The 23609-nt window shown below is 47.3% G+C and overlaps 1 protein-coding gene across 5 annotated transcripts in view; it reads right to left on the bottom strand.

The window, feature by feature from the left end:
* Positions 1–1999: 1999 nt before the first annotated feature.
* SLC25A37 (solute carrier family 25 member 37) overlaps positions 2000–23609 on the bottom strand; it is a 43856-nt gene continuing 22246 nt past the window's right edge. For 2 of the 5 annotated variants that reach the window (XM_044437281.1, XM_044437282.1), the window contains exons 2-4: positions 17652–17880; positions 10411–10467; positions 2000–8443 (exon numbers count right to left, since the gene is read on the bottom strand). In XM_044437281.1, the coding sequence (XP_044293216.1) occupies positions 7923–8443; positions 10411–10467; positions 17652–17880 (807 nt within the window). In that variant the 3' untranslated portion in view covers positions 2000–7922. The other 3 variants (XM_044437284.1, XM_044437285.1, XM_044437286.1) reach the window with 3 other exon arrangements.

Genomic DNA, 23609 nt, shown 5'->3' with positions numbered 1-23609 from the left:
TAGAAATGTTCTAATAATAATAATAATAATAATAATAATAATAATAGTAGTAGTAGTAATAATAATGACTGCACCACCACCGCCCACACGCTCTTAAACCTGCCTCACAAGTTTCTAGGGACGAATCCCTTCTTTCTGATAAGCAGCAAAAGCTTTAAAGCACCCCCTTCTCTTCGTTGCATCATGATACACAGATGTCCCATTGATCACACGGGGGACTTTTTGGTGGCGACTCCATTTCGGTAGGGCAACATAGTGAGGTTTCAAAGGTGCTTCCACCCAGATGCTGGGCAAAACCCTTTTTATTCTGTCAAGCTTTCAAAATATTTATTTTGTTTAAAAACTTTTCTAGACAGTCCCATTACCAAAGTCTTGGGACGGTTTAACAACAGAAAATGTAAAATAAAAAAATAAAAAACAAAACACAGCATCCTAAAATTCCACTAATAATTAAACCCCAATTAAAACAGTCAGGTCTTGAAACATTGGGAAAAGAAAAATGGTTTTAGCCTGGCACCAAAAAGAATAAAGTGACAGCACCAGGCAAACCTCTCTGGGGAGCAAATTCCACAATTGGGGCGCCACCACAGAGAAGGCCCTTCCCTGGGTAGTCACCCTCCTCATCTTCTTCAGGGAGGGCACCTGGAGAAGGGCGTCTGCCCCAGATCTTAAGGGGCAGGCAGGCACATATGGAAGGAGACGCTCCTTCAGGTATCCAGGACCCAAGCCATTTAGGGCTTTATAGGGCTTCACCCCCAGCACCTTAAATTGGGCCCAGGCTTCAACTGGTAGCCAGTGTAGGTGAAAAAGGACCAGTGTTTATGTTCATACCTGCCGGTCCGGTAACAACCTGGCAGCTCTATTCTGGACCAGTTGAAGTATCCGGATCATCTTCAAGGGCAGCCCCATGTAGAGTGCATTACAGTAGTCCAATTGGGAAGTTACCAGGGCATGGGGCACTGCCATCCAGATAGGGGTGCAGTTGATGGATGAGCCGAAGCTGAAGGAAAGCACTCCTTGCCACCGCCGCCACCTGGGATTCCAGGGACAGCTCCAGGCCGAGGAGCACTCCCAAACTGCACTCCCTGTCCTTTAGGGGGAGTGCAACCCCGTCCAGTACAGGGTTAGAGACACCTACCCAGAAAGTAGGACCTCCCTCTTGTCTCAAAATAGTTGAGGCATTTTAAAATATCCTCTCTCCAGTCCAACATGGAACACTTCTTGGCCTTTGTAAAGACCCAGACCTAGACGGCTGGCACAAGAGCTCATTGCCTGAAGGAACAGACATGATGGTGCCGGTCTCCCTGTTCCCCATACTGGACTTCCACAGTGTTGACTTAGGACTGCCCTTGAAGACTATTCAGAAGCTACAGTTTGCCAGACTAACTGGGACTCGCGCTGAACATGCAAGGCCAAGCTTAGGCCTATCTCTACTGTATGCTTCTAAGCCTAATTCATTGGGCTGGTTTTAACCTATAAAGTCCTACATGGCTTGGGACAGAAATACCGGAGAGACCACCTCTATTGACCTCCAGACACTACAAACTACATCTTGGGCCTTCCCACTTCCAATGAAGACCCAGAGGGAGGCATCAAGAGAGAGGGCCTTCCCAGTTGTGGCCCCCCAAATGATCACATGATCTCCATACTGAGGCTCTCCTGGTGCCAACACTGACATCACTTCAGTGCCAGGTTAAGGACCCTCTGCTCCCAGACATTAATGGCTTATGATGCAGCACGTCCGCTGTTTTAACAGGTCCGGGTTTTGTTGAAATTATTTCAGTTGTTTAAACTGTTTTAAATTTTGCATACTGTACTGGAATGTTGTGCTGCATTTTACTGCACGTGTATTGTCATTATCATCTTTATTATTGTTTATGCATGATCATGAACATGCAGAGGGCCTCAAGCATAGAAAAGAAACTGGTTAATAACAAAATGTATCATTCCCAGCTATAAATTTACCATGCGACTCCATCGCCACCAATGAACTAAGGAATCTGGCAAACAAAATACTTTTTTATTTCTTGAGCTCCAGTGTTTCAACTGTAGCAGCATTTCTGAAATACGATTCTCTGCCTGTTAAATATACATATACATATATATTTATATTTATATACATGTACAATCTTTTTTCAAAATAAAAATAGGTAAATAAAAGGCAATTTTACAACAGCAAATAGAAACTTAAACATTCACTCTTTAAAAATGTGCGTTTGCAGCATACAAAGCAGCAGTGTGTGCGCTTCCACATATACAAAGTTTTATTTGTAAAGAACATTCACACAACATTTGAGCTGCTAGATAGTTTCATTTCTTATGGAGAATTCTAGGCCTGCAAACAGTGCCAACTCAGCATGGCCTTCCAGCAGGAATGGTCACTTGGCAACCTTCCAGATGTTTCAGCCTGTAACTCCCACCAGCTCTAGCCAGTATGTCCCAAGGTGAGGGATAATGGGAATTGTAGGCAATCGTAAAGCAGCCTTCCCCAGCCTGCTGCTTCAGCTCCCAATATTCTCAGCTATTGGCCAAGTTAGCTGGGGCTGCTGGGAGTTTAAGCCCAAAAGAACTGAAGGAGACCAGACTGGGGAAGGCTGTTCTAGAGAACATACCTCAGATCGGCCACCCAACCTTAAGCTTAATGTGCGTTTTCAGCAGGATACACTTTTATTTAAAACAATGAGCACCACATTTATCAGAGTTAACCTGGATTTGCCACCAAGGACTGTCCATCTCCCCTGCAACCCAACTGCTAGGGCCACATCCCATGAACATGCCCAAACAGATACAAAGCAAGGCCCAAGCAAGGAGGAAATGTATTTATGTATGCATTTATTTTTAGATTTCTATCCCACCTTTCTCTTGTTTAAAAAAACTCAAAAAGGCTTACATCATTCTTCTTCTCCTGATCTCATCCCCACAACAACAACCCTGTGAGGTAGGTTGGACTGAGGGTCTGGCCCAAAGTCACCCAGTTGGCTCCATGGCTGAGCGGAGACTAGAACCCAGATCACCTGAGTCCCAGACCCGCACTCTGAACCACTGCACCACACTGTAACTGAAATCCAGGTGGTTCTAAGCAATAAATACACTGAAGGATCCATTCTTGGCTCCAAGCAACACACCTCCTGGCACTCAGCCACCTTATGCAGCATAAGGGTCTTACAGGCCTTTGAGAACACTGTGGAACACCACCTCTTCTCCTTACATCTAGCTCACTTATAGGACAACAGCCCACGTAGAGTTATTGATCTTCATGGACTGCCGGGGGGGGGGGGGCTTTGCCAAGCAGGTGGCAGAAGAGACCCTGGTCCTACCTTGACCCTTCTGCATTTTAGAATCAAACACCCAGTTTCAGTTTCATAGGGCTGTGGGAGAGCTGTGTTTAAAGATACCAATTTGCCCATTCCCATGCAATGTTTGAACAAAGAAATCTAGCCAGCAAGCCATTGAGCTGGGTCATGTTGGGTTCCTCCGGCTGCTGAGTGCACTTGCGGACGTCGGTACAAGCCACAAACAGCACAAGCCCACTTCTCCACCCCAAGCAACTCCAATCATCTTGTGCCTATGTTTTGGAGGAATACCAATCAGGGATGCTACTGGGCTGGATCCCTGATTGGCTAGCTTGAGCTCTTTTCTCTTTTTAGTTCCTCTTACCAACCCAACAAGGGCCCTGAGTCAACTCCAAACTGAGTCTTTCTCTGTGGCAGCTTTTTCCAACTGGACTGGAAGATTGCTCCAGGCATTGCTTTTGTCAGAGGGTTTTGTAGCTGCTCAGGAATGAAACACAGAGTGATGACACATGGATTTGGCATACGTAGCCAGCTGCAGCTCGACTGCAGACCCTTGCAGCACATAACTGTAGTGGAAGACTAACCCTTATCTACTAACGGGTGAACCAACTCTAAGCTGGACAAAGAAACCTGGACTTAGTTCCCAATTCTGTGCACAGTGCACTCAAGGCGGACTTGGGCTTGTGCGTGTCGGAAAACTATTTCTGTCTAAACACCCGCTTCCCAGCAAACTGCTTGTGAAGACAAAAGTTTTAAAAGCAATTTATACATTCTGCTTTCAAAAACAAATATTAGCAAAAAGGGGCTGGGGGTTGTTCAACTGATCCGGGTGGGGGAGAGATCAGCTAGGCATTCCCCACCCACCCCAAAGCTAGGCATGAATCCTGAAAGCATCCCTGACTTGGTCCTGAGTTTTCTAGGATCTATTTCTCATGAAGGTGCTAAACCCATGTCTGGGTTCTGCCCACTTCAGACTCCAGAGGCAGGTTCACTGATCAAATATTAATCCACTTAATAGCTCCTCTGCAAAAAGAACGCTAAACTGTCAGGCTATGAAGCCTTCCTGGCATGCTGGTTGTTCACGTGCAGGGACATTTCTGCATGTTTGACAAATCACTTCTCTGTGGAATAGAAACTGCCTGGAATTCCATCTTCAGGAACAAGGTAGGCTTGAAGGAACAAACCACGTTTGTTCATATGACACCAAAGCAGAAGCATCCTTCCCCTTGGGTTTTCAAATGCTGCAAAGGCCACCTGAACAACATAGAAGACGTTCATTCTAAAACAAAAATCAAAACCAAACCAAACTTCGTGTCTATTTTGAGCTGAACAAGCAACTACCCATGATACATATTTGCACGCACAACGATTTTGTTTCCCCGGCCAAATAATGCAAGTTTACGCACGCTGGCATTCCTGCTTGTAGCCAGCATAGCTTCGGTTATCATGTATTTCAAAAGGAAGGAGCATAGGTATTCCCCAACGAAGTTACTCCATAGTACATTTCAAGAAATGTTGTTGAAATATTTGAGTGGTCTGCCTATGTCCGGTACCTTGCATTTATCTCCGAGTAATCAAAGCCTGCAGTCAGGAAGGAAACATTACACGCAAACCAGTATGCAAAAAACTGCAGCCAACCCGACTGCAGATCTCGAGCAGTACCTTCAGTTTCACAATAATCACTCACTGAGAAGCAATATTTGGAAGGTTCCCATCTCACTGTAAGCTTGGCTTCAGGCTACCCGTCTGTTCGGCTTCTAAAAAAGTCAGGAAATAAGGAACGCATTCTCAAAAATACTTAAGTGGTGACTCACGAAGCATCTTGCAAATTCAAGGGCACACCTCTGCGATCCCACTGGGCCGTCAGAAACAGAATCGTCCCTTTGCCAGGGTCCCTGGACCGTTCTTCCTTTTCCTGAACTTGTGCCTGGCAGATGTGTCCGGCCTGCAATTTGCACTGCTTCATAGGAGACACAGTCCAACATACCTGCCAGGCACTAGTTTGGAGAAGACAGTCCAGATAAGAACACACACAACTGGGGGTGGGAAAAAGCTGTAAAGTTTTCTAATGAAAAAGAAGAAGCAAGAAGTTGTTTGTAAAAAGTTGCCTGATACAGTTTATAGTTTGTTTTTTTAAACAGCCAATTAAATGGTGAACAGCTTTCAGGGAAGGATGCCGTTTTTCAGACTGATTACCCTTCAACTGGCAAACTTGATGACTTTTTACACAATGATAACTCTTTTAAATGGATGCCAAAATATCAGCTACCTGGCTCAATTTTGCAGCCAATCAAGAGAAAGGGTGATTCCAGATGTGGGGGCTTTTGCTTTCATGTTCCAAGGAGCAGCATGAATTAAGCATAACCTGTCATTCTGCCGCAGATATAGTAGGTGGGAAATGGGGTAAAACAAAAGCAGTGAAAAGCTCCAAACCCCCATAACGAGCCACAAGGTTTCTTCTTGTTCCACTCTTCATCACTGGCAGAGATACCTGGAAGCATATTAATCCACGAAGGACAGCACTTAAAGCCATGGGGTTCAAGTTTTTCCTCTTCAAATAGAAAGGCAGCCAGCCGTCCTCCTCCAAATGTTTTGAATGACAACTCGAAACATTCCTGACCACTGGCCGAGCAGGCTGGAACTGACAGGAAGCGAAATCCGAAAGCAACTGGGGGGCTGCGAGGTGGAGCAACCCACAGCAACCAAGCCAGACTAGGGATGGCCTTCCAGCGGTTTCGGACTACAACACCCACCAGCCCCTGCCTCCACAGCCAATAATGAGGTATTAGTGTACTGGGACTCCTACAAAAAGCTGTAGGCTCCCTTCTTTACATCTACTACTTGCAAGCTTATAAAGTATATGCATCCAGACAGACACATTTGAAGAAACAGCCCATTTTGAATGACCTATCATACACTTTTCAGCTTAGGTCAAAGGAGCTTTTTTGGAAAACAGAGCCAAAAAAGCTTCCTCCGCTAGAATTTTCCGTTTTGCAGAAAATGGGTTGCAGCAGGCAAAATGAGACCATCCCAATTTGCAAACTGACTGTTTGGACAAGCAAAACATTTCTGTGAATCCCACAAATGTTTCAGTGCAGTAGACACAGATACCTATTGCAAGTGCTAGCATACACACCAAAAACTACACACCTTCATTTGTGTGAACTACACACACACACACACACACACACACACACACACACACACACACGGCTTTGGAGATGTTTGACTTTACATTCTCCTCTGCTAAGGCTTTTCATTTCCAAGGGTTCATCACTGCACCTCAACAGGCAGCTGCCGTCCCACGTTCTCCTGTCAGTTTTGCCTTGTCTTTTCTTCTACCAGAAGTGATTCAAAGCGAGTTCTCGTACAGAAGTGTAAACTTGATGCCCATCCACGCATACTCTTGCAGCTGTTCATTTTTACACACGTTTGTGCAATAGAATTCGCCGACAAGTCCGGCTCCCAACAGGAGGAGGTGCAAAACTGCAGTCTTTGCCGAAAGTAGTATTTAACTTTTAAATAAGTTAAAAAGCCACAACACCGATACAAAAACTGAGATGCAGTCTGCCTATCTGCCGTGTTGTTGCTTTTAAGTACCTTTAGACTTTTTAAGTGTTCATTCAGAGTGTTAAGATTTAGTAGCAGAAAGAAACTGGCTGATTTTCTGGGACACGGCCACTGATCCTGACATGCTAAAAGGAAAAAGACTCGGGTAAGGCTCTCAGACTCTCAGAATTTCAGAGCCTTAAGTCCCTTTAGCATGTCTTCAAGTTGGATGCTGAAAGAGCTACTAAGGACTTTGGGGGAAAGAGAGGGGAAAACGCACGACAGCCTCTCCCTGCATGGGGCTTCCAGATGAGACTTTCGTCAAGCCATCCGCCTGCCTCCACTTTGGGGTTGGAGGCAGGGGATGAAAATGGAAACACTGCTTAATGCATCTCAGCCGCCAGCACTATCAGTCTGGAAGCCCCCAATGCCAGGGGCAACAGGCTGGGATTAAAGCAATTCTGGTTTAGGCAGAATACTGGTGCTTTTCACAATTTGGTGCAATCCTATGGAAGTTTAGGCCCTTTTTCTAATCTAAACATGCATAGGATTGTGTCTTCAAGACAGAAACACACGCACCCAGCTGTAACTCTTTGAAAACCACTTGATGCATCTATATAGAAAAATAAAGGATAAACATTATCCATCTATTTATAGCACATAACTTTTCTCTCTATAAAACTTCATTTGGCTAAAAAAGGGTGTCTACTTTTATATTTTCAAGATGCATGGGAAAATCCAATCCACAAGAATTCTCTCCCCATGCAATAAAAAAGCACATCCAGGGAAGCTCACTCTGCCAATCCGGTAAAGAAACAAGTACACCCTTGCTTAAAAATTCCTATCACAGTTATCAACTCCATAGGAAACAAACAACTATAAATCCTTTCTTAAAATAAGAGTCCTTGAACGATTTGGTTTAAGAGGAGGAGGACAGGCAAAGATTCCTCCCGCATCTCAAAACACAGATATACGCACACCGAGAACCCGGTTGTGAATCAGCCAGAAAATTTATGTCACAGGCACGGAGCAGGAGGTGCCCCAGAGCTTACGATGGGCCAGTGCCATATACCAGCTTTGTCAGCATGGCGTTCCTTTCTCCAGCTCACGCTTTGTAAGTACATACTTGAAAAATTCATACACAGACCAGGCAATGGCAGTGGAAGGCATCTGGTAAATCACACGTGCCTGAACCCCCTTAAAATACCCAGCAATGCCGCCGAGTTGGTACACCGTCCGAAAGGCATTGGCCATTCCCGAGAGATGCCCACTGATGTTCACCGAACTCAAGACCATGTTCTCCTGAGTGTTGAGGAGGGTCTTGCAGACGTCCAGAGGTGTCGTGGCAGCCGCAGCCACGGCCCCCGCCACGGCGCCCGAAACAATGTGCGTGAGAGGGTTGTACTGCCGAAGGGGGTTCATCTGCTCCTGCGTGAACTCGTAGGTGATGAAGTGGATGGCCTGGAAAGGGACGTTCATGGTGAGCTGCGTGGTGTAGCTCCGGTAGAAGGCTCCCAAGCCTTCGGTCCGCCAAACCGTCCCGACGCACTCCAAGACACCCTTGTACGGAGAGTTGAACATCTGCATGCGCTGCTTTACCACTGGCTCCCAGCAGGGGAATTGCAGGCAGTGACGTCCATTGGGCACATCCGGGGCCACGGGCGGGCAGGAGCAGCAGAGAAAGAACAGAAAGAAAAGCCACCTTAGCTCCAAGCCTTACAGGTTGGTAGAGTAACCCAGTTCCAGGAAGAGGACAGTGATGGAGATTCACTCGGCGGTTCTCAGGCAATGGCAGGAGTGATCCCACGGCTCCGAGCCGTTACCTCGGTGGCCATGGGAAGACCCGAATTCCCAGCCCCAAGGTCAGCAGCAGCACTCTGACTCGGACCTAGGAGAGGAAGCGCTGACCCCCACTCCCCACTCCTCACAGCCAGCACTGAAAGAACCGCACCAGCTGCTGAGATCAGGAAAGCAGCTTCAGGGAAGTGTTAAAGGGAGCAGCAAGGAGAGGAAACGGGGGCAGCCAGGGCGCAAGGTATGAAGCTGCCCCGGCCTCCGGAAGGCGGGCTCCCGCTGGACTCAGGAAGAACCTCCCCCTGCTGGAGCACTGTGGCAATGGAACCTGTGACCCAGGGAGGCAGCGGCTCTCCCACACCGGAGGGGTGCTAGATGCTGCCGGAGAGCCGTCGGAGAAGGACGCTTTAACTTGGAGTCCTGCCCTGAGCAGGAGGTTGGACCCCATGGCCTTCGCAGCCCCTTCCGACTCCACTGTTCCGCGATTCCTTCCCTCTCTTTCCAAGACGCCCCAACTAGATATAGAAAATAGCCTGTCATGTGAAATGCAGAGAGGCAGAAAATGCCTCCACCACTTTTCTTGCTTTGCAGAGATTGCCCACAAGCGTCCAAGTTCAGGGACTTCAGGGCATCCCAGCAGGAGTGGGCCTGAGATGGATCGCTCCATGAACTCCACATGGAGGTAAGCAGCATTTTTGAAAGAAACAACCTGCTTCCACATCTGAAGGCCATTTATGAGGTGAGAGAGGAGGACGGACACTTCGGCACATGTGCTCATTCCCGGAAGCTTTCCTACGGGCTCTTCACTTTTGTTTCTTTTCTGTAAGCCAGTTGCCTAGTTGTTGGGGACAATTTTTAATCAGTTGATATAGTTGGCCAAGCCTCACGACTGACACCATTTTAAACAAGGCCAACATCTGCTTGGTAATTATTAGCAGCACTTTTCATGATTTGCAGGACCATGGCCCCAGCGTTGCCCACAAGGGGTCCTGGATTCAGTGCACAAGGTCTCTTGTGCACCCCACAAGAGTGGCTGCCAGGCAACGTGTGCCTGGAGAACAGGACCTCAGCCCTGGGGTGCCGAAGCACATCTGCCCCCCCAGGGTCCCCGTTCAGCCCTCCACTTTTCCTCCAGATACCCCCTTTGTCTACAGCCCCCCCACCACGGAAATGTGGCCCCAGTGCTTCTCTGAAGCTGCATTTGGCCCTCAGACTCAAGAAAGCTCCCCACCCCTGGTGCTGAGCAGGGCAGACCAATGATACGATCCAGTGTAAACTGAGTTTCTGACATCCTCCCATCCACTCTATGCAGGTAATACAGGTCCTGTAGGAATTATCTCGCCAACACAGAGCAAAGCATCAGGATGGCTTTATTCTCCCTTCCGCTTGCAATCCCCCTGGAGCTGGGGTCCCCATTGTACCCCAAGACCTCTCCCTTGATGCCCGCCAGGTTTGCTGCTGCTCCTGGTTCTCTTCTCTCTAAAGGAGTTCTTTATTTTGCATTTAAAACATTCAACACAGAGGCTGGCCTCCTGTGAAGCCGAGTGCTAGGCTCCAGGGGAGGGGTTTTAATGAGTTTGGGATCCTGGTAACCCACCTTCTTTAAGTCAGGTCCCTGGGCGAATCGCACAATGGCAGCCAGAATGGACAAGCACGCACAGGGTAGCCATCTTGTGACAGAGCCCCCCCACAGCCAGTATTCTAATTGTGCCCACCAGCCCCCAGACAGGTCGGGGACCCCTGCCCTGGCCTGTTCATGCCGAGACGGCATTACCTTCCGCGGGATTCATGACGCCGTCGTGCAACAGCGTGGCCAAGCTGCCAGCCATCCCTGCAAAGAGAGAAAGAGGGGGAGGGAGAGAGTCCACTTTCACAAAGCAATCCACAGACCGTCTCTAATTCATGGGCTCGACAAATGGAGCACCTGATGGACGACAGAAATCCCCTCCTTGCTGGTACGGTATCAGCAGCCGCCTTTCCCAGCACCCTCAAGCTTCGCTGGATTACAACTCCCAGAATCTCCCAGCCAAGGTCCTCCGATGCAGCTCGAGGGCACCCGGTTGAGGAGCGCTTATCCGCAGGGTTTGCACAATAAGAGCCCACAATTGCTCACAGGTCATGCTGGGAGTATTAAAGCAGCCACTATTTCAAGCAGTGCATCCATGAAAGCATGACTCCCTGGGGCCGAGCTCTTATTTTGCTTGGTAAACAAAAGAGGACCCTGTTGTTTTCCTGCAAAGCTGCTGCTGAATCAAAGAACCAAACCCCTTCTTCCCCTTTTATTTTTTGATGCAGTAATAGCCTCTGCCAGCGCAGCAGCACACAAAATAGCACAGAACTAGAAAGCAGTCGCCCGGGGGCTGCTTCCCCAGGAAGGTCTGGGTTTGTCTTATTCCAGACTTCTCAGCAAAGCTGCACTGATGACATGAAGGCTTAATGCAAGTTAATAAAACCTCAGATGGTTGTCCATCTGGGCAAGAGACAGCTAGCGGTAGGGAAAGGGCCTGCAACTCAGCATCAGCAGAGATGGCTTGCATGCCCAAGTCCAAGCTTTATCACATACCCTCTCCAGCTTTCCCACTTACTGATTTTAACATGCAGAGCTAGGGAAGGCGCCTGTCCAAATCTCCCTAGAGCACTGCAGTCAAGCTGGACAATACGTGGTTTCATAGAGCCAGTTTTCCAGGCCTGAATTAAGATTTGCATTTCAACACAGGCTGCATATGTCTGCGCTACAAGGAAGCACAGTCAGCTTTGCCATGAGACATCCACCCATTTTGGATGTGGGACGGACAAACCGTTTGCTTTCTCTCATTTGGCCATCCTTAAATTTGGTTCAACCTGAACTTTGAGAAGTTCTTTTTTAAGGCTTGGCAAAAAAAAAAAATCATAAATGCATGCATTTTGTACATAATTCTGCCCAGGATGAATGTTTTTGCAAGCGCTTTTCCAAACAGAACAAATTTCAAATATTATTTGCATTAAACTTTTTCCTTTTCATGGGCTTTACACATTCTAGTCCTTGCCAACTTCTACTGCAAAACTCAGGAAAGTATGCATTGAGAAAGTTAACAGAATTCAGATTTACAGATTAGTTCAAAGGGCAAAATTATGCAGGTTAACTTAAAAAGGTAACCTAAATGAATTCTCATCTTCCATCTGTAACAACAAGGAGCTGCAACTAATCCTGGCTCCCAGGTAATTATTCCTTTTGTAAGAGTCACAGCACTGGGGTTCACTGCACAAAAACGTGTGAAGCAGCCAAGAAGCAAGCTTCCAAGAACAGTATCTGGAACCCCATTCTACCTTGCGCCAGGCTTGCTGCTCAAAGCTTTGCCAACCATTGATGATGCCAGTTACTAGATACCATTCTCAAAAAAAGATGCAAGATGTCTCACAACAGCAAAAGAAAAAATTAAACCACTGAAACCCAGAAGATCAATATTTACTGCAAGGGTGCCCACCACCCCCTCAGCCACGTACACGTAGAAAAACTGGGTGATTAAAGAATGAACACTGTGCTTAGCCTAGTTAAGAAGCAAAAAAATCTCATCTGTGCACCTTTAAATCCAACTGACCAGGGAATAAGATTAAACCTTCCCTACCTCACTAATTCAACAGACTTCTAATCATTTACCACATTGCTATTAGAAAAGCTACACAGATGCATCATTGGAAGAGATGCCAGGTCTAAAATTATCCTTGTCCAGGCAGATAAAATCAGAAGAGTGCAGTAACGGCAGGAGAACGAGCCATTCCTTCCCTTTTCGAGGTCAGGGATGAGAGCCCTTCCTTGGAGAATGGCATTGTCCACACACAAGAGGGCGTTTCATTTGGGGGAACCCAAAGGTTTGCGCCCCCTAACCAGTCTGGGGAACAGGGCTTCAAACTGGCATTCTCTGGGCAAGCAAAAAGGCCTAACTCACCTCTTCCAGCAGCAGCCCTGTCCTGCCACGGGTGCCTGGCCACCGGGGGACGTACAAAGAGCTTCCAAATGTACACACAAAAGCCCAACATGGAGCTTTGGACTGCATCTCGCATCACCCTGATCGTTAGCTATGTTGACCGAGGCTGGTGGGAGCTCAAGTCCAAAACAACTAGAGCAGAGCAAGTGGAAGGGAGAATAAAGGACCAGATGTGGCCCTCCTAGGTGGTCCCCAGATGCCACCCCCGCTTCCCAAACCCCATGCCTTCCCCCCAGCCACCAATTGTTTGGTGAATTCCCAGCTTCTGTGCAGTCTTCCCCTGCTTCTTAAAGGTAGAAATGTCTCTTGTAAAGATTAGATGCAGGAGCAAGAGCTCTGAGCTAGAATATGCAGGCATTTGGGTATCTGGGTGCCTGCCCATGGTCCACTACCGGAATGCAGTCTGCTAAGCATCTCCAGAATGGAATTTGGCTGAAGAGGAGCTCAGCACCATGATCTAGAGGTCCAAACTGGGAATGGCTACCCTTCTTTGCATGGTGGTGATGGGTCAACCAGATGGCCCTAGCCCAAGAGTCCCCTTGTGGGCTGGAGGACACAACTCCACTGGGCGTCTACACAAAGAGAACTACTGTACATAAGACCGCAAATGATTTTCCTACTGGAAAAACAACCCTGTGGTGTATAGATCATTCCAATGGGATTGAGTCGCTCAAAGGCAGCTTGCAACAGAACATAAAAACTCCAGCAGCATATAAAGGTCAGGTACGGGTTGGGTCTTCCATCTCAAGCACTGGGAAGGAGCCATAAAACAGGCACAGGGCAGAGTCTTTGCAAACCAAAGTTTACAAAATGCAGACAAAAGGAAGTTTGACTGGGGAGATGCGGCTTTTGGGCAATTCTTTCCATCACTGTTCTGCAGATATTGAGCTTCAGCTGTGTGTGGTATACAAATGTAATCATAATATCAGGGATCCTTCATTGCGTCACCTGCTCACTAATGGAACTGGACTACTTTTACAGATGTAGAAGAATTTTGTTCCATCTGCACAAGCGAAGATTAAGGTCAATGTGCATCTGTGCAAGCGTGCATTTATCCAAATCCCCACCCCACTAAACCATTCAAAAATGAGAAAAACCACTGAAGTCCACAGAATCCACACAGCTTGGGAGAAGTCAGTCCGCTGCAGAATCTGCAGGTCAGAATCACAGAAATACCAGCTCAGTTGAATCTATGAAGTTCTTCCACATACCTAAGTTCAACTACTGGAGTTCCATGTGTGGTTGGAAAGATAGGGTCAAGCCCTCACAAGGAAGGCAGGCTTGTACAAGGGGGTTGCTTCAAAATAAGCCAGGGCGACTTATTTTATATTGTTATCTTTTGTATTTTAATTTATGTTGTGAGCCGCCCCGAGGCTTTGGCAAATGGGGCGACATAGAAATGTTTTAATAAATAAAAATAAAATAAATAAAAAAATATAATGCTGGGGGACACAACTCACTCTATGCTCTTAACAGCTAGCACAGAAGACATGTACAATCCATCTGAGCATCTCTTCCAACACATGAACCCTGCGAAGAATAACATTCCCTACTGGCACGCCAATTTCAACAGATGAACTTGCAATCAGGAGAATGAACAAACAGATGCGGAATTTACTCTCTACGGTGGGATCCACTTGTGGACCATACAGAGCTGGAGACTCGTGGCTTCAGGTGAAGGCTTCAGGAATTCCAGGCAACAGTGAGATGCCTACAACCACCATGCAAAGCAGGAGGCGGTTCTGAATCCACTTTTCACATCACAGCAGGCAGCGATGCGGGGCATTCAGCCCAAGGACTTAATTTCATTTCAGAAAATCCCTTGGGAACAGCCTTCCAGTAGTGCGTGATGCCAAGGGCCAAAATAGCACCAGTGTGTTTTTGCTTAATCTTCTTACTGCCAAAAGCCAAATGCTTTTTTTATTGCTCAAACACCAACTTTTGGCAGAAAGGCAGGTTATGAATTATACATTAAACAGGTAAATCAGTAGGTGATATGGAGAAGGCCAGCATGGGCTGCTAGCCCTGTTAGATATTAGCTCCCATATCAGAGCTAAAAGGCCAATGTTCTCCAGTTGCTGGGGAACATGGATGGGAGGGTGCTGTTACACTCATGCCCAGTTTGTACATTTCCTGGGCACCATGTGAACAGAACACGGGACCAAATGGGTGCTGGACTAACCCAGTACAGCTCTTCTTATGTTCCTGAGGGTCATTTCAACCTTTCAGAATGGGAAAAAGCCTTGCAAAAACTGGGAAAACACCAAATGACTGGGAGAGGAAGGGAGAGGAAGTAGGAGAGGAAGTAGGAAGCACCTGGTGATGAGGAAGAGGAGAGCAGAGATCAGGGGAAACCTGCAGGGCCGGCATGGACCCCCCGCGTTATAGTCTTGCATAACAACTAGGAAGCCTCTATTCACACTAACAAACGAGGGCAATTTTGCTTTTAGGGATGAGATTACAGGAACTTCAGTTTAACATATTTGCCAACTGCATCAGACATTTAAGGTGTGAGATGTACACTTCTTATGTGCAGATATTTTACTACTATCTCAGCCTCCAGAGCCCTTGGAGAAAATCTCCTGTTCATTCCAACATCCAAGTACATGTACCTATGATGCAACGGCTGAAAAAAATTGAGACAAAAGAAGCGAAAAGGAGAGCAAACTCCTTCCTCCTCAAAACATACAGAGGTGAACCTCAGAAGATGCCAAAGGAAAATGAATTCTTTATTTGTGCTCTTTATTTCTTACTCGCTTGAATGTATGCCAAGTGCAGACTCCCCAAGTGGTGAAAGAAATGCAGGAAGCATGAATCAAATCTATCCAAATGGGCCATTCTATAAACAAAAGCTTCCTCCCATCCACAGAAGGTACCAGGATTTGGTGAAAGAAGCGAACACAAAAGGTGAATCTTTTCTGATTCCCTTTCAGCCCATTCCTACACCATTCTGAAGGCTGCCCTGCCCCAGAGAAGCTTTCCAAGAGGCCCGGGGGGCACAGGGGAAGGACAGACTGCAAACATTGCCTCCTCAACCCTTTCTTCCAGCACCAACAGAACTTTGCTAAGTTCTACTCCAGGTCAATCTAGACAGCATAGTAAAAAGCAGAGGCATCACCCTGCCAACAAAAGTGCATATAGTCAAGGCTATGGTTTTCCCAGTTGCAGTGTATGGCTGTGAAAGCTGGACCACAAGGAAGGCTGAGCGCCAAAGGATTGAGGCCTTTGAATTGTGGTGCTGGAGGAGACTCCTGCGAGTCCCTTGGACCGCAAGGCGATCAAACCGGTCAGTCCTAGAGGAGATCAACCCTGACTGCTCTTTAGAAGGCCAGATCCTGAAGATGAAACTCAAATACTTTGGCCACCTAATGAGAAGGAAGGACTCCCTGGAGAAGAGCCTAATGCTGGGAACAATAGATGGCAAAAGAAGGAGGGGACGGCAGAGAATGAGGTGGCTGGATGGAGTCACTGAAGCAGTTGGTGTGAGCTTGGGTGGACTCCGGGGGATGGTGGAGGACAGGAGGGCCTGGAGGAATGTTGTCCATGGGGTAGCGATGGGTCCGATGCGACTTCACGACTAACAACAACCCCAGATCAAACTAGATTAAATGATGTGCATCCAGGACATGCTATTTACACATCCTCCAGCAGGCTGCCCAGGGGGAGATGAAGCGAAAGTGCAGCCATGGGGCAGTACATCATTTTAGGTTCAGGTTAAGGCCTTCTTTTTGTTCTCCTGTTCAGGAGGCCTTTAACAAGTACATGAAACTTCCTTTAAAAATTAGGAATATTCACAGAATGACATCATGCATATGTTGATATACAAAGAGCAATGTTGTCCCCCCTCCCATTAAAAAAAAGTATTCAAAATGCTGCCTCAGTCTTGGAATATCTAACAACTAACACTTCATACAGAACATTAAAATGGCTGCTTCTCTTTCAAATTTAGTGGATGTGTTAACCAAGTTCATATAGCAGGAAGTTAGCACCCTGTAAGAAGCTGGAGTGCAAATAAAATTTTATCACCTTTTGAGGTTCCCCATCCTTGTTCTTAGGGGCTGTGAGAAGTTCCAGATACGAAGTGATACAGGCCAGAACTAGCTTTTGACCAGATTTCCCTGCCTCTGCCATGATAGGGCACTTTGATCTCCAAATAAACCTGAGATCTGTGTCTGCTGGAACAGCAAGAGGACCTGCTTTGCACTGTTTTTGTTAATGACATATTAAAATAATTGAAAGGCATTTCTTCTTTTGTGCGATCCAGCACAATACCACATGTTGATGTCATACACATTGAGAGTTTGCACCCGAGAACATCTAGCCCGAGAGGATGAACCCTTTCAGTTGGCAATTAATTTCACGCGTAATTATGGAAAGCTGCCAAATCTCTGAGCTGTTGATTTGGAGATGGGATAACTGCTTTGAACAGACACTGATACAGGATTGCAAGGGCGAGAAGATCAACGGGGCCGCTGAATGGAACATTCAGTTCTAGAGCCACAGACCTAGAAATGCCAGATACCAGAAACACACATTTGTAACACATTCAGTGGTGTCTGGTTGGCTGCTATTGGAAAGGAAAAAGCTGGGCTAGAAGGACCACGCTGTGATCTAGCCAGCCTGTACTTACATCATTAAGAGAACAGCCAAATTTGGTAAGATAATGCACTAGGAAATCCAACAGAAAGCAAGCCACTAACTCTAAGAACCAAAAATTTCCCGTGCTAGTGTGTTGCATGGTTTCAGAGCATCTCTCCCCCAGTGCCCCCCATCAAGTGCTTTTCGACATCTGACTTTGAGAGGATCTGGAACACTACGTATCTTCTGCGTTCTTCACACAGGTGCGTCTAACATTGTGGGTGCCTGTGGGGAATAGACAACAGGTTGAGTGAAGCAAGAGAGACTAGGATGCCACAGACAGGTCCTCCCAGCGTCTTCCTCTCCGGGGGCAGAAATGCAGGCGGAAGATGCCAGGAACAGAGAAGAGAGAAAAAGTACACAACTTGAGCCAAGGGGCCGGAAGACACCCTGGTAGGTTACGTCAATATACCATTGGCCAGGTGGCTGTTCCCTCTGTGGTGAAGAATGTCACTAAAAGTGCGTTTCATTTTTTCGTAGCAGGCAAAGTACAGTGCGTGAGCTGGGCCGGCCCCAATCACAGTCACATTGATTCCTCGTAAGGGTCGCCAGAAGCCTTCGGTGCGGACAATCCTTGTCAAGGCCTCAAACACACTCCTGTACTGGGCTTTGGGGTCAGGCTGCAAACTCTGCATCCGGGTCTGTAACGAAAGAAGCAAGCGGGAGTCAGGAGGAGGAGAACTCCAGTGGGCCCCGTTCCCGGGACCAGCCTTGCCATTAGAGCAGTGTGCCAATTCAGTTGGGCTCAACCTGGTCGCAGAGATATTCTTGGTGACTACGGTCCAGTGGTGATCAGGGCCCAAAGCAAAGGAGGTAGCGGTTCAAATACCGAAACGCCAGCATTTTTTCACTGAGAGCTGTCACTGCCCATTCCTAAGCTTCAGGCCAGGCATTTCACCCTCTCTGAATGTGGGAAAACTCATGCAAATGCTGGAAAACCACCCATGATCAGACATCAAGCGAACGCGAGGGGGAGCCAAGCTTTCTGCCTCAGTATCTCTGATGGCTTTGGCGACGGTGCACCTCACCTTGGCCTAGGGGGGTAGGGACAGGTGTCATTGTCTGCTCTGCCTCCAACGGCAGGATGTTCTGGGCCAGCCCTGCCACCCAACCTTGGACCTTCTTCAACTCCCAAGGTGAACGTGGGGTTCCTGGTTCACTTGCAGAACGTCCTACTGCCCATCTATAAGCCCACTGCCCAATACCAAGCTGCCTTTCCCTGAGACAGGGCACGGCTTCCTTGAGTCCCTACTCAGACTAGCAGCGACTCACAGCTGGAGGCCAGCGGAAGCCTCTGATGAAGCATCTGCTCTGCAGGCCCAGGTCAAGACTCAGAACCTCCCATTGCAATGGACAACTTCTGCTGGGGCCCCTACGGCAGCTTTCTCCAACCCCCCCCCCAATCTGGAGCATGTTCTCCAGATGCTGCGGACCTCAAAAATCCCATCGGCCCAGCCGACATGACCAACTGTGCAGAGCACCTGGTGGGCATAAGTTTAAGGAAGGTTTCTAACACAGAGCTGGGAGGTATAATCAGCTTTCCAGGTCTTCCCTGGCCCTATCTGTTTTGACTGGCTAGGCTGAGGATTAAACCAGGGGCCTTCCAAGCAAAGCCAAGGGAGATACGGTCTTCTGCAGTCAGATCTCTGACCCACCTGGCCTCCAGCCAGAGCCTCTGTGGTCCTTCTTGGCCTCTGGCTTCAGAATACATCTGGCAGCCTCACAATGGAAGGCAATGCTCCAAAGCATTACTTCCATGGCAGAGCACTTCCCTGGCAGCTTATTTTAAAAAAGAAGCCAAGCTTTAGGCTCACACTTCCAGGAATAAGCCAGCAGGGGGGGCAACAAGTCAGCCAAACACAGCAGCATTCGTTTCCCAGCCAAACCCACCGAGAAGGGTTGCGGGGAATTTCATCAGCTTATTTTTTTCATGTATTATATTGGGATGCTGCCTTTTTTTCCAGCAAGAAGCCCCCATGTGGGTTGCATAATCCTCCTCTCCATTTTGCCATCACAAGAACCCCGTGAGAGAGGTTGGGCTGAGAGTCAACGGCAGGGCCAAAATCACCCAGGGAGCTTCATGGCCGAGGGAGGACCGGACGGCAGCTGCTGCTGCGCGATGGCCGAATTCACAACGGCACCAAATTATTCAGCACAATTAAGAAGACTATAAAGTTGTCCACCAGGTCACTCCTAACTAGCCAAACAGGCAGCCTGCAAAGTAAAAGGTCAGCAGTGCATACTGAGACAATATATCAATGCAACTAGCTCAGGTCACCCCAGAAAGGGGGTCTTGGGGTAAGCAGTGAAATCTCAACAAAAACTCAATCAGGACAGCATACACTGAAAGGGAGAATTAAGAAGAAACAATGGAAAATTCACTGTCATGTTATTATAATTACATTTATATTCCACCCTTTCCCCTTTTGCAAGTAACCCAGTGCACCTTACAAGTTCCTCTTCCTTTTACCTTCACAATAACATGGTGAGTAGGGATGCCAAAACCAGGTCAGGATCCAGCACACTCTCCAAACGTCTTTCCTGCACTTGGTCCCACCCAGGACGCAAGCAGAGCTGAGACTGAGGCCATGAACGCCCCTGGCAGAAACTTTCTGCAAGTCATGTGTGCAAAGCAGAACTCTGCTTGAACCCGTGTCTTGCCGGATGTACTCACAAATGCTCCAAGTGAGGTGGACAGAAGGGACAGAGAAAGTGGCTTGGGGAGCTGAGCTGAGGAAATCCCTCCAGGCTGAGTTTCTCACACTTTCCTAACTCTGAGGTAGGCTAGGCTGAGTCTGAAATTATTTTCTATTTGCTATAAATCAAATAGAGACAACGGGAGAGAAACAGAGGGTTTGTGCAACTAGTCCTCTATTCAATGTACAAGATATTTAGCCATACATATAGAGAACCCAATTGCATGTTAACGTTCATAATTCAAAATGTGATCCTTTGATTTGCTAGGCCAAGCAACTGAGCGTGTAAATCCAATGCATCTTTCAACAGAAAAAAGGGACTACGAAGTCAGAAAAGTGCTCCAACCTTGAAGCTGGGTCGCCACGTCGCATCCCCCGCCCCTCCATAGCCAGTGCCAATAGTGCCAGGAGTTGGGGGCAACTCAGAAGAAAGCGAGGCAAGCGGTGTGGTCCAGACACGACATTTCCTGGCCAGCACTCGGCCTCTTTCCTCCCTGCTTCAAAGTGCCTCTGCTAGACAGCCGAATTTCTCTGCAGGAGACACATAATCCTCGGAGCTAGAGAGTAATGCCCATCCCAACTGGATTGTGACCTAAGTCCTCAGAAGCAGTCATTGCAGAGGTCTTGAAGTCAGACATTGCAAGGAGAGAGCAGACAGCCGTACCGGAAGCTGGGCTAAAGGGACGCTTCACCTTACCCAGCAAGGTTTCAACTTATTATCCAACCTCTTTTCCACCAAGATAGATGACTCAGTTCACTGAAAGCCTCTCCCCAAACCTCCTCCTTTTCTTCTCTTCACCAGGCAGTTCTCCACTTCAGAACTTCTTCCACGACCACGAGACAGACTGACATGTGCTTTCTTCATTCGAAAGAGCTGGCATTCATTTTACAGCTGCCATTAGACTCCACTGACCACTTACTTTAAGTAAGTAAGAAGAGGCACTCGGGAGTATCCAGAAAAGCCCACATGACTGCCTCGCGGACTTGCTGTTGACTTCTAAAATACTCCAGCCACACTGGCAGTGTCCACTGGCATTCCCAGGACAGCTTAAATGCAGAATAAAAAACCCCGATTGCATCTCCATCCGCATCCACATGTGCGCAACTACAAACAGCACAGAAGAGACGTGACCACCTTGTCCCGCATTAGCACAGCAGGGTCCAAAGTCGCCTCGGCTGAATTGCCACAGTGCAGTTTTATTTTTTCAGTCGGGGTGCATAACATCAGGTCTGGGGCCAAGCCTGGCCTTCGAGGGTTCCCCAGCCATGCCCGTTCCCCTAACCACAGATCGTTTCCTACCTGTAGTGCCATTTTTCCTGCATTCTACAAAGGTTTTGATGCCATCCCTAAGGCTTAGCTAATGGGGGTAGAGTGTTACGCCACAATATGCATGTATTTCTCGAATTTTTATTATTTATTATTTAAAGTTTTTACATGCCATCCGATATTAAAGTCTCTGGACTGCTTACAAAAAAAAAACAAAACAATACACAACAAACATACAACACACTGCACCCATAAATAATACAGATACAACGATTAACTGTTAAAATATTGGGAAGATAAAAAGGAGTGGTACTATTTTAGCACCACTCCTATTGCCTCCGGTTCTACCCCCAGTGCCTTTTGGCATGGCCACAAGCCGTGCTGGCTGGGAGCAGCAAGAGCTGTGCAGAGCCTCCTGGGACCAGTATATTCTGGGATCCCAGTTCAAGCTGGAAAACTCTGCCCAGGGGGACTGGACATGTCCCAACGGCCTCATGCCAACTTGAGTAATGCAGAGGACTGTAATTCTGCACATACGCTTGTTAACTGCCACTTCCGATCTCATAATACATGTCTGAAAACGCACTGTGCTGGAAATTTCCACTCCCAGGTCTTAGGAGAGGTAATAAAGAGCCGGTGCGCTTCTCGAGACATAAAGTTTGGCTAAGGCATCTGCTGTCCCTCCGGAGAAACCAAGTACCCCACACTTCCACCTTCTGTTCTGAGCAGCAGGTGATGCTTCCTTAAGCGGGTGCATAGCAGCCTTCCAGGCTGCTTCTGCCAGCTCAGATCTGGGCTGCTTCACCTGCCCTGAAATCCAAGTGTGGGCCCAGCAAGTTGACTCAAGCCCAAGCAACGCAATTGACCCAGCTCCTCTCAAGAGCTGCATTCCGATTCAGAATGCAAAACCACTCCAAAGCAGAGCACCTCCTTATAATCTCAGGCCCAGCTGAAGCAAGGGGACTTCTTCCCCTCCCCTTATCTCCGCCCCACCTCTGCCTTGACCCCCCTTAATGTTTCACTAAGTAGAACAGCTCCATGCAAATCCAGGAGAGCTTACCCACTCAAGAATAGCAAATCCCACTTCCAGCATAATGTGCTATTTTAAAAGAATAAAAGGTATGCAAATCTAATCCCAGAAGATTGCCTGATTTGCTGCAAATCCCAGAAAATGCAGCAAAGGAATTATGACAGATAAACAGCAATTTGTCGGATGCCAAAACACAAAACCTTGCAATCGGCAAGCAAAGACAATTGGGAAATAGCGTGCAGGTGTATTTTAAACACCAAAGCAAAGGAGGGCCACTTGCAGGCCCCAGGTGCTTAGGACTACGACTCCCATCAGTGCGCTCCATCACAGCACCATCTGCTACTCTGGTCCCTTAGTTTCTAAATGGCTGGCCTTTTTCTACATCAGAAGGGCTGCCTAGCGGAGACTCACCTACTTTGTGCACTTCAGGATGGAGAAAACAAAACAAAACAAATAGTCTCCTTCCCTTGCTCAAGTTTCTAGACCTCATGGTAGTGATAGTGGGGAGCCTGAACACACAAAGGCCATGTATAGAAAATGCTGTAAGAACTAACACCAGTATTTAGTGAGTATTGTCTTTTGTTGTTAAACTACACCACTAACAGTGCTGAATATATAAATGCTAATATAATTAATATATAAAGTTCTTTCTAGTCTATTTGACTCTTGATTCCCCATTAATATGGGAATAAAGGGCTCGAATGCTTGGATCCTCCTCAGGACCCTTCTCTGGACATCCCTGCTGACTAACGCAAAGGGGTTGTGCCCTGGCCTCCCCAGAGAAGCTCATCGAGCTGCTTATGGGGTATGTGTCTGGGTGTTTTCATTGCCAGGAAAAAAATTTTCCTCCTTTCTAACGTGTTGAGCTCTTTAGTTTTCAAAACTGTGTCCGTGCATTCTAAGCTTTTTGCGCAGCTTCAGATTTTCATTTTGCATTTACTCTGTTTTCTCTGTTACAGAGTTATGCTTATTTTGTTCTATGTTGCTATGTTGTTAGAAATGTGATAATTTTAGGAGCAGGTTTTCATTGTGAACCACCCAACCCCTTGAGCTAAGGGGAACTATAAGAATACTGATTCATTGCATTATGATTCTATCAGCTCCAGCTAACCTTGCCGATGCTCAGGGATGATGGGAATTGCAGTCTACAAGATCTGGTGGGCACCAGGCTGGGGAAGGCTGAGGCAAAGCTTACAAGCTCTTGGATACATGCTAAGCAGAAGTGACAGGGAACATCTTTCAATGCCAAGTTTAAAGGAAACCAGAAGAAAACTGACACCCACATTCTCTTCCATACACAACAATCCTGAAAGCAGAGAAATGAACAACTTTAAGCAAAACTCCATTTTTCCTTCCCTAGCTATTAGAATCTGTTTG

This window comes from Varanus komodoensis, unplaced genomic scaffold, assembly GCF_004798865.1.
Source record: "Varanus komodoensis strain SLA01 unplaced genomic scaffold, ASM479886v1 scaffold30, whole genome shotgun sequence".
Classification (NCBI taxonomy): domain Eukaryota; kingdom Metazoa; phylum Chordata; class Lepidosauria; order Squamata; family Varanidae; genus Varanus; species Varanus komodoensis.
Note: the sequence above shows the minus strand (reverse complement) of the source record. Positions and strands in the feature narration are given on the sequence as shown.